The sequence below is a fragment of the Strix aluco genome, chromosome 17 (genome assembly GCF_031877795.1).
Source record: "Strix aluco isolate bStrAlu1 chromosome 17, bStrAlu1.hap1, whole genome shotgun sequence".
NCBI classification, from domain to species: Eukaryota; Metazoa; Chordata; class Aves; order Strigiformes; family Strigidae; genus Strix; species Strix aluco.
Window position 1 is genome coordinate 7,498,265 of NC_133947.1, and position 15,720 is coordinate 7,513,984.

The 15,720-nt window shown below is 40.5% G+C and overlaps 1 protein-coding gene across 6 annotated transcripts in view; it reads right to left on the reverse strand.

Annotated features, from left to right (window-relative positions):
* Positions 1-15,720, reverse strand: part of DOK5 (docking protein 5) — a 43,675-nt gene that overhangs the window by 13,583 nt on the left and 14,372 nt on the right. For all 6 annotated transcript variants that reach the window (XM_074842984.1, XM_074842981.1, XM_074842985.1 and 3 more), the window contains exon 2: positions 9,279-9,386. In XM_074842984.1, coding sequence (XP_074699085.1) covers positions 9,279-9,386 — 108 coding nt within the window. The remainder of the gene's footprint in view (positions 1-9,278; positions 9,387-15,720) is intronic.

Sequence of the window (15,720 nt, forward strand, 5' to 3'; positions counted from 1 at the left end):
TTTTCAAGCAAGACCCCCGAAAAAGTAATCTTACTGTGAATTCAAGGAACAAAGAGCAGTTCGTGGGCAACGTCTCCCCAAAATAAAAATAAATAACAGATACAACATCTGGAAACTCATTTTATGGGCAGTAGCAGAAGGAAATAATGGAAGGAACATCTCATGGGGAACACACCCAACCTTCTGCACAGCTGTCAAATTTAGAACTCAGGGTTTTATAGCCTCCAGGTTCGAGATTTTGAGAAGTGTCAAAACTGAGACTTCCTAATTGTGCTTAATTTTGCATGAGCATTTTTTACTCTTCCAGGAAATCCTGTGATGGAAGCACATCCCCCAGTGCTAACAAGGCACTGACAAACTCATTGTTAAATATGACAAATCTGTCATAACCTATTCCCATCGTGCCCAGAACATGACAGGTCAAGCACAAATTACCAGATGCCAAGTTCAACTCTCATATATTTTTCTCATACGCCAAGAAAAAACTCAAATGCAAGAAAAAAAGAGCTAGACTTTTTCATTCAGGACAGCAACTACCTTGACATTTATACTGAGCACATTTACATTTTCTGCAAGTGAATGTACTAATGAAGTTTTGTACCTATGAGTACAAAAGTTAGCAGAAGCAGAACACAGCCATACATTTTGGTAACGAATCATTTAGCTATCTAGGATTTGTCCTAATGGAAAGCTAATTTCTTAAAATCAGGCGTGTCACACTCCTACTGCTGGATATCCCAGTCATTGTCTCTAGCGTGATGAATCCTGAGGATGCTGTGACAGGGCTTAGTGAGATCATGAAAGGTTTATACTAGTCAGGGAACAGCACACCGCCTCTCCTTGCTGACTCAGGAGCCACAAGCCCTTTCAGCAGTTAGGAGGCTCAGAAGTACCCACTGGTTGGCTGCTGGCCATGCCCCCTGCCAGCCCCTGGTGACTGTAGCACATGCTGCCTCAGCCCTGGGCAGGAAGACACCCTACATCCCAGCGAGGGAGGCCAAGGACACTTGACCAAGAGGGAGGCTGCTAACTACAGCACAGGGCTGGGAAAGAAAAAACAACCAACCAACCTAAACAGTTTCACTAATGACCCTGCGTTCAGACCAAGTCATGCACCTCCAGGCCAGATGGGAGCAGATGTTCATAACACTGTTGGGAACGTGAGAAGGACAAGATTAAAACATTTTCTTTGCCTACGGTAAAGGAGAGACATTTCTGATTGCTGTTTCTTTTACTATGACTCAAACCTTGTACATCTTACCTTCACCACTCCCAGCATCCACGCTTTACCCCCCAGGTTGCCATGTTTTATCCGCATTAGGGCTGCAAACTGCAACTACTGGCCAATCTCCCTACATGAGCTCCTGGAGTCTCCACATCCCTGGCACAGAGTATCCATCACCCATTTCCTCTAATTTCTGTACTACTAGAGCCATCCTGTACTTTCCAGTCTCCACACTCCAATCTCCAGCTCACCCCTACCCACCCAAATGCTTCCAGCCTTGCACTGTTGCTTACGTGTCATATCCACATTGAAGCAGACTCTAGGACTGCCATCACCTCTGAACCCAGTCATGGGGGGTGAGATTTACTCCTGCCAATATCTCGGATACCTGTGGTCTCCCTCCAGTCTAGGGCTTCACACCAAAAGCAACTGGTCATTCGAACAAGATCTACCCAGCACACAAGAGTATGATGGAAGCCACAGACATGCCTTGCAACCAAGAATTTTCCTTCTTTAGGTCTCCCAGTCAAGAGAAGTTCCACCAACAAGAGAAGTTCCACCAAAAGTTACACCACAGCAGCTCTTCCTCCATCCTGTGGCCCAGCGTAGCAATCTCACTTCTCCTCCCGAGTGAGGGCAGCCACTTTTGCTACAGTCACTTCAGTGGACCATTAGGGAGTTGTGCAAAACTCAAGGTGTCCAGAAGTATGGTGGCTGGGTGACTTGACCTCATGACAGCATAACTTGCAACTCCTGCATTTCCCTTTTGAAACAACTAAATACAAAAAAAAGCATGAAAATAATGGCATCATTGTTTTGGAGCTGAGAATAGCAATAATTTTTTCCTTCTTATCATAAATTCCTCTCAAAAGCCAGTTAGTTACTGCAGTAAAGTACTTCTTTGTAATCTCAAATGCAGGGTTATATATTCCAATAGACATTTAGCAAGAAACAACTCATGCTTGAAATCCCAAAGTTCATCCTTCTGAACAGAAAAATTTGTTTTCATTTGAATATGCCTTCATCTCCATTTGCTTTTTATTACTGTACTCCCTCTAAGCATACAGTGTTATGAAGAAGACAATGCAGGTTAACCAAGCCATTATTTATTCTCTTATCTATTGCCTTCGCAGTACTCACAGTGGTCTATTCTGCTTTGCTGGGGTATCAACCGGCCCTTAACTCATCTTTCTAAGTGAAAACTCTCCCTAAGTCAACATAAGAGCAGAGGATGAAGATAGAGAGCACACGAGTATGCCACTGACCTGAGTGTTAATGCAAGGGCAACTCAGACGGAAGGGCTTTTCCCTGGGTCTGCAGGGTGGGTGTACAGAAGGGAGGACGGAAAAAGGGTTACAGAAATGAGGTGAACACAAACAACTTAATTAAAAGGAGGATTATTTTTTTTAATGTGCTTATAAAGGCCTAGGCTAAGTCCCTTCCTCATCACCTCACCCTACCTCTGAGTGCTGTATCCTGGGAGAAGGGACAGAACACGGACCCAGCGTAAGTCTACACCCTGTAGCAGTGTGCATTAAGTCAGGTGCTTCTAGGAAACGCCTTGCACCTCGACTGATTGCAGACTCACTGCACTGCAAAGCGCAGCAGTCATGTACCAAAAACACACTCCAAGAGACCTGGCTTACAGCATGGTCAAACAGAACTGCAGGTGATATCATTTCTTGGGTGATAGCTTGAAAAAATACTGAAATCAACAGTATTGTGTCATTAATTTCACTGATCATCAAATCCTTTGTAACTCACGTTTTTGCTCTAAACTGGGGAAAAAAAAAAGGGTATTTGTATTCAGAGAAATGCTAGCTATAACATTTGGCAGCTCCTGGATTATTTTGTGCTGTACTGACTGCTTGAGAGCTCTCGTATAATGGTATTTCACAGAGCACGGTCTGAAAGTCCTCACATGCATCTGAAGATTTCCTGATGGCATTTGCTTCTTTTGAGCTGCACAAGCTGACGCCAAAGCATCTCACTTTGAAGTGTGACAGACAGGTAGCCCCCAATTCTGACCTCTGACCCAGGTCCAAATGTCTACAGTAATATGCACACACTCTAGCCTCTTCCCAGACAGTTTCAGACTAAGTTTTTCTTCAGTACCAGACCTATCAGACACAGGGAGATTAACAGACGGACAAAATCTGGCACTCTGGGACTCTCTGAAGTCAGTGGCACAAGCGATCGCATGCAGAAGAGTCGCCTGAATTCAGTCTTTCAGCTCATGCATGACTTTTGTCCTGGACAAAACCTTGCCGCACTTGATTTTTATGTCTGGCAAAAATGTACTCAACAAGCAGCTGCCCTCTCTTCCTTTTGGGGCTGAACTTTCACCTTTCAGAGGTTCAGAGGTATTTCAATACGGTAATTGCCCCTTTGGGCAAGATCCAGCTTCAGCCAGGAAGCTATTCCTGCTGCCAAGGCTCAACAGTGTACCTGCACTCCTGAGGAAGAAATCGTGTGAAGATCACTTGGTATTTGACCTGCTGTGTCACCCAGCAAGGTGCTTCAAAATGCCATCATTATCCCAGGTGTCTAAATAGCCTTCCTGTTGCTCACCCTTGTGCAACAGATGGTTCAAATTGTCTGGCACATATGCACCAAATTCACACTCAAGAAGTGGCAGGCTGCTAACATCCCCTCTACCGCGCTTTTGGAAAGGAGTCAGGAGCAGACACCAAACACCTGCACATATTTGAGGCTGAAGTTTTCTTTTTTTGCATTTTTTAAATAACTCTCCTTCTGCCAGGCTCTTGAAAAACAGTGTTTTCATGGTTAGTTTAATTCATGTGTTTTATTTACCCAAGATTAGTAAGTAAAGTACATGTATAAACTTAATTCTAAAAAGGTGGATAAACCACAGATCTCAGACCTAATACAGTATTAACAGAGAAATCACAAGAAGAATATTCTGTTAGGGGTTAAAGACCTCCCTTTGCACACTTCTCCCTCCCCTTTAGTTTCAAGCCTCCTTTATGCTAAGATGCCAACCTATATAACTGAAACACCTTTCTTTAGATTAAAATCTAAAATACTTGCAGAGCTGTGTGGTAAGAGAGTTCTGAACCAAGAACAGGGATTAATCATTCATTTCTCAACCAACAGTACAAGCAGAGCTTCACCCTGTCCAGATCACTCAGGCAAAAATTTTTCCATTTCTCCCACTCCCTTCAAAAACATGTCAAACACACAGTTTATTAAAAATGGTCTTTAGCATTCAAACTATTGTTTGAATTAGTACATAATTCTCAAATATGGGTAGCCTTTCAGAGCACAACACAGGAGAGTATATTTATTGCCTACACAACTGCTACATTCAATGGTTTTCAACTATCTTGTGTTTTAATCTTAATTAAGGACTTCATGGTTCTGTCCTGGCTTCCTGAAAACTCCCCCCATGATGAATACAGGTAGAACACTTCCCAGGATATGACAGGGGAACGCTTAATGGAAAATGCTGCTGCCACTGCTGCAATTCCAGCCTAGTCCTGCTTATAAGATTGCCTGTACATATCTAACTTACTAAGTATACAAAACGTATTAAATTTTATATAGTTTTTAAAACATATAGACAAATAAATTCTACAGCCATGCCTTTATCTCCCTTTCTTCAGTGGGAAAAATCAGCAGCTGCTGGTTTTCACTTGCTCACATACAGAATTGCACGCACTGGCCATCCATAGCCCCGCTGTAGTCCAACACTGGTTTATTCAAAGAAAATAAAGCCAGGAAAAACAATGAGATTTAGAGATTCAGTTTTTACCATCACTCTCAGAGGCTGCTCCTTCACTCACAGCATCGGTGGACCCATGCACAAGGTATGTCCTTTCATACGGAAGGACATGTACCTGCCTCACAGACTTGCAATGAGCCTCGCTGTAGGGCATTATAGTGAAGATACCAAAATATCCTGACAAGTTACTTTAATTCTTTTAAAGCTGCAAACCAGACATTTCATTCATAGTAAGTGATAGTATTCATTAAAATAAATGTTTAACAGCCAGTTATTAGCAGAGTGGTCATACTTTAAACATTTAATTTGCTACCGATACAGTTTTGCATTAGCAACCCTGGAAAACAATTACAAATTACACAATTCAATTTTCCAAATGGATTATTCCATAACTAGATTGAAAGACTGTTTAAATTACTTCTGCTGTTTCAAGGCGAGATTAATACAATCGGATTAAAACTTAGATCCCCTCAAGGAAACAGTATATTCCTGTCAGCAATATGCAATTAGCTGGTTTTGCACTGGAATATTAAGAATTCTTCTGGCACACTCCAAAGTCAAAAGTCACTTGGAGAAATAAGAATTTCTTCCTTCCTCCAATACTATTTTGTTAAAGTATATGGTAATTTGTGGTTGATTATTTACATTTAGCAAGTGAAAACTAGACAGCTACCTGAAAGGCAACTCTGTGTAGATTGTGTAGCCTGGATCCTAATTATTTTCTCTCCCTTGTGGGACCAAATGAATTAAGTGGGCAATTTGCTTTGTGTATGCAAATTTCCAGTTCACTTCATAAGCTACAGATGACCTGTACTTTAGGACACTTTAACTTTTCCACTCATAAAAAAATAGAACAAGATTAGAAAGTATTTAAAGGTCAATATTATACAAAAAAAGTACTTTTTTTTTGTTGTTGTTTTAAACTTCCAGTGGCAAGAATGTCAAAATTCAGCCCCTGGTGCAGGGCTGCAGAAGACACATACATGATGCATTCAAACATGAATAAATTGGACCCCCCCATTATAACAGAAACACCACTGAGACACCTCAGAAACACTGCTGTGACCCAGACTTCAGATGGATAAAGGAGAGACCTTGACTGGATAAAGGCACCAAGGAGGTATTTATGGTCTCAGACCACAGCAACTCAGCTCCGGTGACTGGTACCACATGGTGCCAACAGAACAAATGCTCTGGACAACCTCTTTCCACTAATAAATTGAAGTAACATTTGCACTTTAATTCATCACAGGAAAAAAAAAAAAAAAAAGTAGCAAAATGCAACAATTTAACACTTCAGTGAAAGAGGCAGGTGCTATTGAAAAATTAGCTCCATTCATCATTTTTCTTTTTCTACCCTTTACAGTTTTATGATGAATTAAACCTTTCCTGAGATTGATGGGGTGAGCGGGGGCTCCTCAGTTTTCTAGATCTGATGCTGCTTTCAGCAGCATTTGAGAATCACTTCAGAACCCAGGTAGGAAGTTAACGACCATATTTCTGAAATGCTGGTAATCTGTAAGTGAGGTTTTTTCCTCTTACAGTATCATCTATCTATCAGACTGAACTGCATTTGTCCTTAGATTCATTACCACAAGCTTATGACACAGTGACACTTGACATGTTAGCAGGACTGGCTCGGTTTCTCATTTGTAGGATTAGCTTTATTGTCAGAGACAGCGAGAAGCAGCCTTCTGCCCAGGACAGAATTAGAGTAGTCACAGAAAAGCCTCTACACACCATCAAACTGTTATTACAACAGCTGCTCTCGCTGACCAAATGTGTATCAAGACAACAGCAATGACTATCCTAGACCTCTGGATGATGTCTGGAGTACCAAAGTCCCATTAATATTATATGCCAAAACCAGGCGATAAGGAGTGTTAGTGAAGACTCTGCCATATTGTTTGGGTTTGGGTTTTTTTATCAATAACTAGCTATGCTTTTTATAAGAATCAGTTCAACTATAGAGTGGTATAGAGCAGCAGTGACATGTTCTCCTTTTTCAACACCTCATATTTAATACTGTTAGAAGCTGCATCATTCACCACCTTAGAATTTCTCACATTTCAAAGCTTATTTAAAAAAGAAACTCATTTTTATCCACCTGTGCTCTTTGTAAGTTAACACATTTTAGCCAGAAAATGCTATTTAATATTCATTAGTTTCCTTTCAGAAAGGTTCGTTAAAAATAAACAGGGCCCATCAGCTAGTATAGCTGACGTATATGTTCTAGAACTAGAAGACAGCCTCATTTACCATCACAGTGAAAAAATGGGGACACTGCAGAGCCCTACTGCCAAATAGCAACACTGTGTAAGTGCCAAGCCACTGTCCTGGGCAATCACATTTAAACTGCTCTACTTGGTTAGCACAGCTTCATTTACAGAGGCAAAGAGGAGTGATAAACATGGAGAACAAATGCTGATGGCAATTTTCCCAGAGTTGCTCCCACAAATGGCAGGGAGATCACTGCCCAGTCGTCCAGCCTGTCTGCACCCCACTGTAGAAAGCTTGTCCACAGTGTCCAGGCTGGCACAGTGCTGGGAAGAGATCTCTCTCCATTTTATACAGGACTACAGGCTTTCTGGCAGAAAGCTCAGCACTACATCCCATAATTTGGGTCTACATATCTGGGACCTGAAGCATACAGACGTTTAGGCTCAGAGCACTGGAGCTGGCAGTCTAGCTCAGCAGGTCCAAGACACCAAGAAAACCCCAAAACCCACAGAAGCTCAGACCGATCGTCTCAAGTACACTCAGTGTAAGACTCAGACCCCAAGACACCACCCTCCAGTTCCTGGAAAGGAGACTTAGGATGTAATCTGTCAGCTCACTCCAGCCAGAATCAGCACTTTCAGGAGTGCACACTACATCCAAGTGTCCTGCATTCCAGTCTGTTTTACTCCTCCAAAAGTGACCGATTGTGGAGTTTGACCATTGTTTATTCTTGTCAAATTAGCTACCTGAGAAATCCAGATACTAATGTTAAACTATTGCTTCTTCTATAACTTTAAGTAACTGTTGACTATAGACTAAGCTTGACTTAAACCTAAAAATCCCTCAAAGCTAGTGGGACTTTCTATGGTGCTTTAGTCTGCAGATCCTGTAGGGTGTTTCCTGTAGGAAACTGCTGTTAGGTTACATATAAGTAAGTGTTAACCTACAGATTTTCTTGAAAAAGAGAGAAAAAAAATCCAGCCTCATAATGGATTTCATATCCGTTACCTAATCTGAACTTCAAGTCAGCATGTGTTGCTGATATAACATAATAACACAATGGAAGAAATACAGATTTGCATGAATAATTGACAGAGCCATACTAATATAAATGTAACATTTCACACAAAGCTGGAAATTGTCTTGTACACACCGCGCAACCCTCACACACATCAAATGAAACAAAAAATCCACTTCTCATTACTTTTGAAAGTTGCTTAATATCAATTTGAAAGAACTATTTCTGGGCATGACTTATTACAAATAGCCACAGGTTTTATGACCAGTGAATTACAAATTACACAGCATGTAGACAGACAAGTCTGAATTCAGATTCAGTATTCCCTCAAGATTTCCTCCCAAATGTACGTCAAAGTGAGTAAGTGCAGATCAGCCTCAAGCTGAGCTGTGCTCGCCCACTCCTAGGAATTTATGCACATAATTCCTAATCTTCTAATATATTAAGATTTTGCCAACAATGATTATAAATTAAAGGGTTTCTTATTTTCATCTCCATGCCCAGGAGAATTACACATGTAAAATCTCAGACAAGTATGAAATGTGCACATAACTCCAGAGAAGGGATTAGAGGGAAAAACTTCATTCTTTTATACTGGTGAATTTAGCAGATGTTTCCACATCACCATTGCACAAAAAATTTGCATGTTGCCCTTCATATCTGTAGCTGTCTACTGTCCTCCACAAATGCAAAATCCTAGTGAAATGGGAACCTCCAAGTACACAGATTTTTGAATTCACACATTACCTCGGATATTTGCTACTGTAATTACAAAGTAGTAGTCACTGCAAAGTATTTCAGCTCTGATTTTAAAGGGCTAAGGAAAGAAAAGGGTATCTTCTCTAAAAATAAAGTAATTTTCTATTAGCTTAGCAAAATGTTTGCTACAAAGCAGAAAATAGAACACTTGCTCTGTCTCTACCGAATGAAGGAACATACAAGTGGGTTTAGGACCTCAATAGTAAAAAAAGTTCCAATTTTCAGGCCAATTAATACATGACAACTTCAGATTTTATTCTTGACTCTATGTAGGAACAAGTTTGAGAAACAACCATATTACCAAGTCTTACCTTGTGATAGCATCTAAAGTAAGCAGCTCGTTCATCTGAGAATTTCTCCAGCCTCTTTGGCCCTTTGCTTGAAGCTTTTTTGAATACTAACCAGCATCTCTGGTAAATCTGGAAACACAAGAGAATAAATTTGGCATCTCCAATGACCTGAATATCACTAATATTTACATAGAAGTTAAACTCATAAATCAGCTGTTGCTCTGGAGCTACAAGTAATGGCTCTCAGTAGCTTAGACAAAAAATAAAAATCAAGTTAATGGGTAGTTACATCCTATTTCTTTTGAATTACGATGCAATCAGAAACTCTTATGAAGACAGTGCATGCTTGCATGAAAGGTGCTAGGAAGAGCGAGCTGTCATTATGCTTGCAAATGTAGGGCTTTCTGGGAAACACGTTTTTTAAAAATAAAGTGACATGCTTTTCCATGTGGATTTGTTACTGGTTCCAGTCTTGCATGCTTAAGACAGACATGAAGAAACCTTGAGCAGACAGGTAGAAATGGAAATTCTATCACACAAGTAAGAGCTAAAACTGCAAGTGTATATTCTGTGTGTAAAGGTAAATGAGGATACATAAGGGAGAAGGAACTGAATTACTGGGTGATGGAAAAGACATCATTTAACTGTAGAACCCAGGACCACTCTGACAACTGGTGTTTTGCTTTCAAGGTCCAGTTGAATTTAAATTCAAGTCACTCAAAGCAGACTCTGTCTGTGCAGAGGGGTTGAAAGAACACCCTTCCATCTGCAGCATTAAGCCACTTCATCTCTCAAACTTCTGCACCCATTTCTTGCAATCTTCCCACCTATTTTTTAAACTGTGGTGCACTTTCTACCGTCCTCTTACATTCAAAACCATAGCTCTCGGCTTAGATAACATACTGGCCATATAGAATGAAAGAATTATAAGCCTTGCCAACTGTTCACAACATTTAATCAGTAATTCCAAAGTAACACCTGGTAAATTAGGAATAAAACAAAACCTCCACTAAAATTAGTGTGATTTCAAAGAAAAAAAATCTGATCAGCCATTATCAAGTAGTTCACAGCTCTGGCAGAGCTCCTGTGCAGCACAAATTCACTGTAGTGATCACTGATGATACCCATCAAAACATCTCACTGCCTCCAGCTAAGACAGCACCCAACAGGTAACCAGCTGACAAGGTAACTCCATCCTTTGAACCCTTGAAGGGTTTCTAAATATATTCAGCACAAAACAATCATGTCCACGGAAAGCAGCTATAACTTTATTTCTGCGCCCAAAAATGATTGTTAGCTGACTAGCTGTGCTTCTTTCACCAGCTTCAGCTGTTTCTATAAAGATGTTCAGGGAACCATTTTATTCCCCCCCCTCCCAGCTTTATTATTCTGCCTCACATGTGGGCACTCATACTCCTGGTTCACTTGGCTGCAGAAGCATTTAGCATATGGACAGGCTGCTCTGATGCCAGGTACCAGCTGAACCCATCAAGATTTTCTTCCAATTTTCCAGCTTATTGGCCACTCAACCTGTTCTGTTTAATGCAAGGGCTTGAATTGAATTGTTCAAGAATTACCAGACACTGACCAAAATGAGAGCTTACCACCAAAAAAGCAATACAGATATGCACCCACTTATACTGGAAGAGACCCTACATTTCCCTTCTGAGAATCTTGTTTGCTGGGCCCAGATAACCTCATCACACCTGACAAGAAAAACTCTTCAAAATCCCACCTAAAAGAGATTGTCAAAAGTTTGAGTATTTAGTCCTTTTGTTTTTCAAAAGCCTATAGTTTTAACTTAGCAATTAGAAGCCCATAGAAGAGACCAGAATCCTTTAGTAATGCATTTGCCATTGTACAACACATACGAGGACAACTACAACATGATGATGTCCTACTCAGACCATCTGCACTCAGAAGCACCCCTCTGGGTCAGCAAGCCTCTCAAAGCTGTAGCTGCCATAGTGAGCTCAGCAGCATGCAGAATTAGGGACAGAACAGGAGAATAACCATTTCAATACAAATAAGGAAATAGTTTTGTTCTACCTCCAGCAAGGCACAGATCCAGGACAGTTATTGCCCTTCCAAATGCTACTAGGAGCGTAAGTACTATTAACAGTCAACTCCAGTCAAGCATGGTAGATGGCTATAAGTTGGTGCTACTGGAATTTATTAGTCATCAACAATGACTAATCCAAGACTAATTCTTGGATTTAGATCCGAATCAGGGCACAGCTAGGGGATTAAAAAAAAACCAAAACAACAAAAAACCCCAAACCAAAAACCAAAACAAACAAAGCAAAACAAAAAACCCTGTTATATCTAAGTACCTCCAAGGATGACAAAGTCAAACCAACCTACAATATAAATACTGATCTCTGAGTTTTGGTTCCACTCCCACACTACAAATCTTTAACAAAATAGTCCCAGAGTTGGAATACATTATGCCAGTGCCTCAGGACAACATCATTATGACCCAATATACACCTATAAAGAATAAACGGCATTCATGATGCTAACTTGAGCAAACTGAAGGAAAGTTAGTTCATTAAGGTCCCTCCCCCGAACTTCCTCCTTCTGTATGAGCTAGTCAGCTCTCTCCTCTTATGGAATCTCTAGACAGAGCGATTCTCCTGCAATAGTAGTTTAAAGTAGAATAAAGTATTTTGTTGTGATTAGAGACAATGAACAATTTTTTGCCTGAATATACAGATCAGAATCCCATTAATGTTAGTGATCTGATGGTTAACTCCTCTCTGCTGAGTTTATATGAAAAAACTCAAAAAGAAGATACATCCCCTCACTTGAAACCTGCTTAGCGCCTTCAACAATGAGATAATGGAGCCATCAAGAATAGGTACAGTCCCATTTCTATGGTCCCATGACACACATATCTCCCAGGTGAACATCCAGCCCCACATTAACAGAGCATAAACTACATGATACCCTAAACCTCTAGTAACAAAGCAATAAAAAAAAAAAAAAGGGGTTGGACTAGATGGCCTTTAAAGATCCCTTCCAACCCAAATCATTCTATGAACAACCAATCTGGCAGCATCTGTCTAGGAGCACTGAAAGACCTTTAGTGCAGCCAATGAACAGAAGAGATGATGTGCCCAAGACAGAGAGCTAATTAATCATAGACCCTGTTGTGAGCTACAATCCAGTGCAAGTAATCAGGTCTTTGATGTCATCAAAGTATGATCTAGTATGTGTCTGAGACTTGTCAGTATTTCTTCAAGTTGAAGATGGCACGTGAACTGTTTACACTGTTACAGCTGTTTTGGCAGCAGCAACAAGAACCAGCCCCAGATGCTCTTAGGTGCCTATTCCATCATGAATACTTAGCTCACTTATCCCTCAGATCAACATTTTCACTACTACTCCATGAATAGGAATTAGTTGAAAGTACTGCTGTAATTACTTCCACTCCAAACACTTGGGCTGACAGTGATTAGATAATCCAAACAGCAAATCAGGATCTGATGTGCTGAGAGAACAGTAATAGCTGTCATTTGCATAACACCTAAAACTTACAAAGCTCTCTCTCTGAGATCTTCCGAGAAAGCCTAACTCAAAATTTGAGTATCAAACATTAGCATCTACTTCCTATGGTCTCTCCTGAAGATTTCAGCTTCTAACAGCCCATCCAGCAGGTAACAACGAAAAACTCAAGGGAAATAATGTGACTGTTTATGATGTGGATCATCCGAAACCCAGACAGGTGATTCAATATGCACATCCAAGGTCACGTCAAAACAGTTCTATTTTTGGCTCTAAAGATCAGCTGATATAAATCATTACCACAACTGAAGTCAAAGAAGGAGCGACTTCAAAGGAATGATGCAATCTGAGTATTTGGGATTCCTGCTCCCAGTGCTGTGTTTTAGGAACCTGGCAGGATTGCTCAGCCATCCCCATGCTCCTTCTGATGATGGAAATACACTCTGAGGCAAAGGAGCTATTAACCTCAGCTGGAACTGGACAGCATCTGCCTGAGTAAAGTGGAAAAATTTCTTTTGACTTTCCTGAGTTTCATGGTTCAGTTGTGGTTTAGAATACTCTCATGCAGAGAGGGAAACTGAAACCAGAGGCTTGCTGTCCTACGTGATGACCCAAACCCATGGACTGTCCTGGAAAGGGGTGTGGGGAGGGAGACCTGTCAGTCTTCACCACCTCCCAACTGATCAGAAAAGCAAGATAACTAAGAGCTAGATTTCCGAGTGCCTAAAATGTCATTCTTTATACACAAAGCACAAACTATGCCACACAAGAAACAAACATTTGAATTTAGAAACTAAAATTTGCATTTCAGTCCAAAGCAAGTTTACCCCACCCCTCAATACTTTTGTTCAGCAACTGATCTAAAAAACCATCCAGAAATAGACATATTTAGAAATTGGAGGGGGAAGGCTATTTTTCATTTCTTGGGGCAGGAGGTTTAAAACTGGCTATTTTCTAAAACTAAGATATGTGGCTTCCACTACGCTATGGCAAAGAAAGCCTATTATACTTCAGGACCCAACAACCCCACCCCTTATTTGTTTGTTATTTAAGAGGGATATAGAGGTCAGAGACAGTAGCACAAAGTCTCATCTGGCAAATTTCTCCTTTGTGAACAAGTGCACCTTCAGGGAAAGCCATCCTATTTTATTCCTGTGTTGTGTTTTTCTGCTCTCTGCCCTAAAACAAAGATTCCAATGAGCTGTATTTACAGGGACACTGAACTCGCTGTCAAATAAACACAAACTTTGCTTTTTTAAAAGCAGTAGCTGAAAGTACTATCATGCAGCTTGGGATGATTACCAGAAAGCCTGAGCTGTTTCTGGGAACTTGCCCTTTGTGACTGTGATAGCCTCTAGAACCAGATAATCTAGTAAAGGCGCAGCACAATACCACAAGAAATTTTTCACAGTATGTTCTGAACTTTTTTTTGGTAGGAATAAAATGCTGCCACTTTATCCAAGGCTGGTAGATAGCCCACTCGCTGAAGCACCTCAGTTGCATATGGAAAATTATTTCAGCGTTTTTGCTGAACTTTTCCAGGGAGTCTCCAGTGGACTGGAGTTCCCGGTACAGGGTCCCTTCCAACGGGGAGTTGTTCACACAGGGAATTAACCATCTAGTGCTCAGTGTTTGTATCTTAATGCTTCTGTTTTAAAAAATGCCTTAATAAGTCACTTCTGATTCAAAAGGTGGTTAAGACCCCTGAAATGGAATTCTTAGCTTGAAGGGAATTTGTGAGGAGACTGATCTAGAATTTTGCTTTGCATCTAGAAAAATGAAATATTGCCAAAGGCAGACTGCAGCCCATTCATTTAATTATATTCACTTCTCAGACATGTCTGAAGCAGTAGATCTCCATTCTGTAGCTGTTTCTTCATGAAAAACTGGAGAACTGCTTTCTAGTAAAGAGGTCTGGGTATCAGCAGGTATGATGATGCCTTATGTATCATGTTGAATGGAACTGTGTGACTCTAGTGAAGACCCCACAATCGTTCTGTGACTCCACAAAATGGAGGTACTTAGTTTGAACATATTTCTTTCATAAGGTTATGACTTGCCTCTACTTTTCCAGCCCAGCTTTGCCCCTTGTCCCTTCACCCTCATACTGGCAACTGTGTTCAGCTCTTATTTCATTCTGAAAAAACACAATCTAAGTATAAAACAATTACAAATAGATGGATTACTAGAAAGAACAACATAGCTGTAAATATATCTAACTTGCACTGAAATGTGTTGAGCATGACTTAAATGGTGCATAGAAATGTAGACTGGTTCACTGGCTTTGTAAAATAAGCAGCAAAGTTGTCCACACATTGTCTGTACAGATATCGCTGCACTTGGCAACAAGACAATTTCACTTTCCCAGAATACCCATTTAATGTGAGTGTGTTATGAGTAAGCGATATTGCATTATTCATTGTGATGAGGTTATAATGACTACATAAATCAAAGTTGGTTTACATCAAGCGATCTTCTTCTCTGGGGGACTAAAGAAAATAATCTAGATTTCTCCTTCCCCTGAGAAACACATTTGTGGAGAGATAAACCTCGCTCCTTCCTCTCATTCCGTATACATCTTCAGAAACAATATTTTACACTAAGAAGTCATCCACAGCTGCTAATAGGGAATGAATCTGTAATCTTGTCTCTGTGTCTGTTCAGAATGCACAATATTGCTCAGTATTGCAAAGTTTTTTCATCAAGTTACAAAATCCAGCTTTGGCACTGGCCACAACTTGCTATAAGACCAGTGCACAAAAAGATGCTCAGCAGATCCTTACGAATCTATACACCTTCTTTTACTCTTACACTTACCAATGCAAGTCACAACAGATGCCTACTGCTCTAAAATACGAGGCATTTTAATTAGTCTTTCCTCTTCAAAAACTCTTTTCTTTCTACCCCTTCCCTCCCAACTGGAATTGCATCAACCAGAAGTGGGATTTTTGTTAAT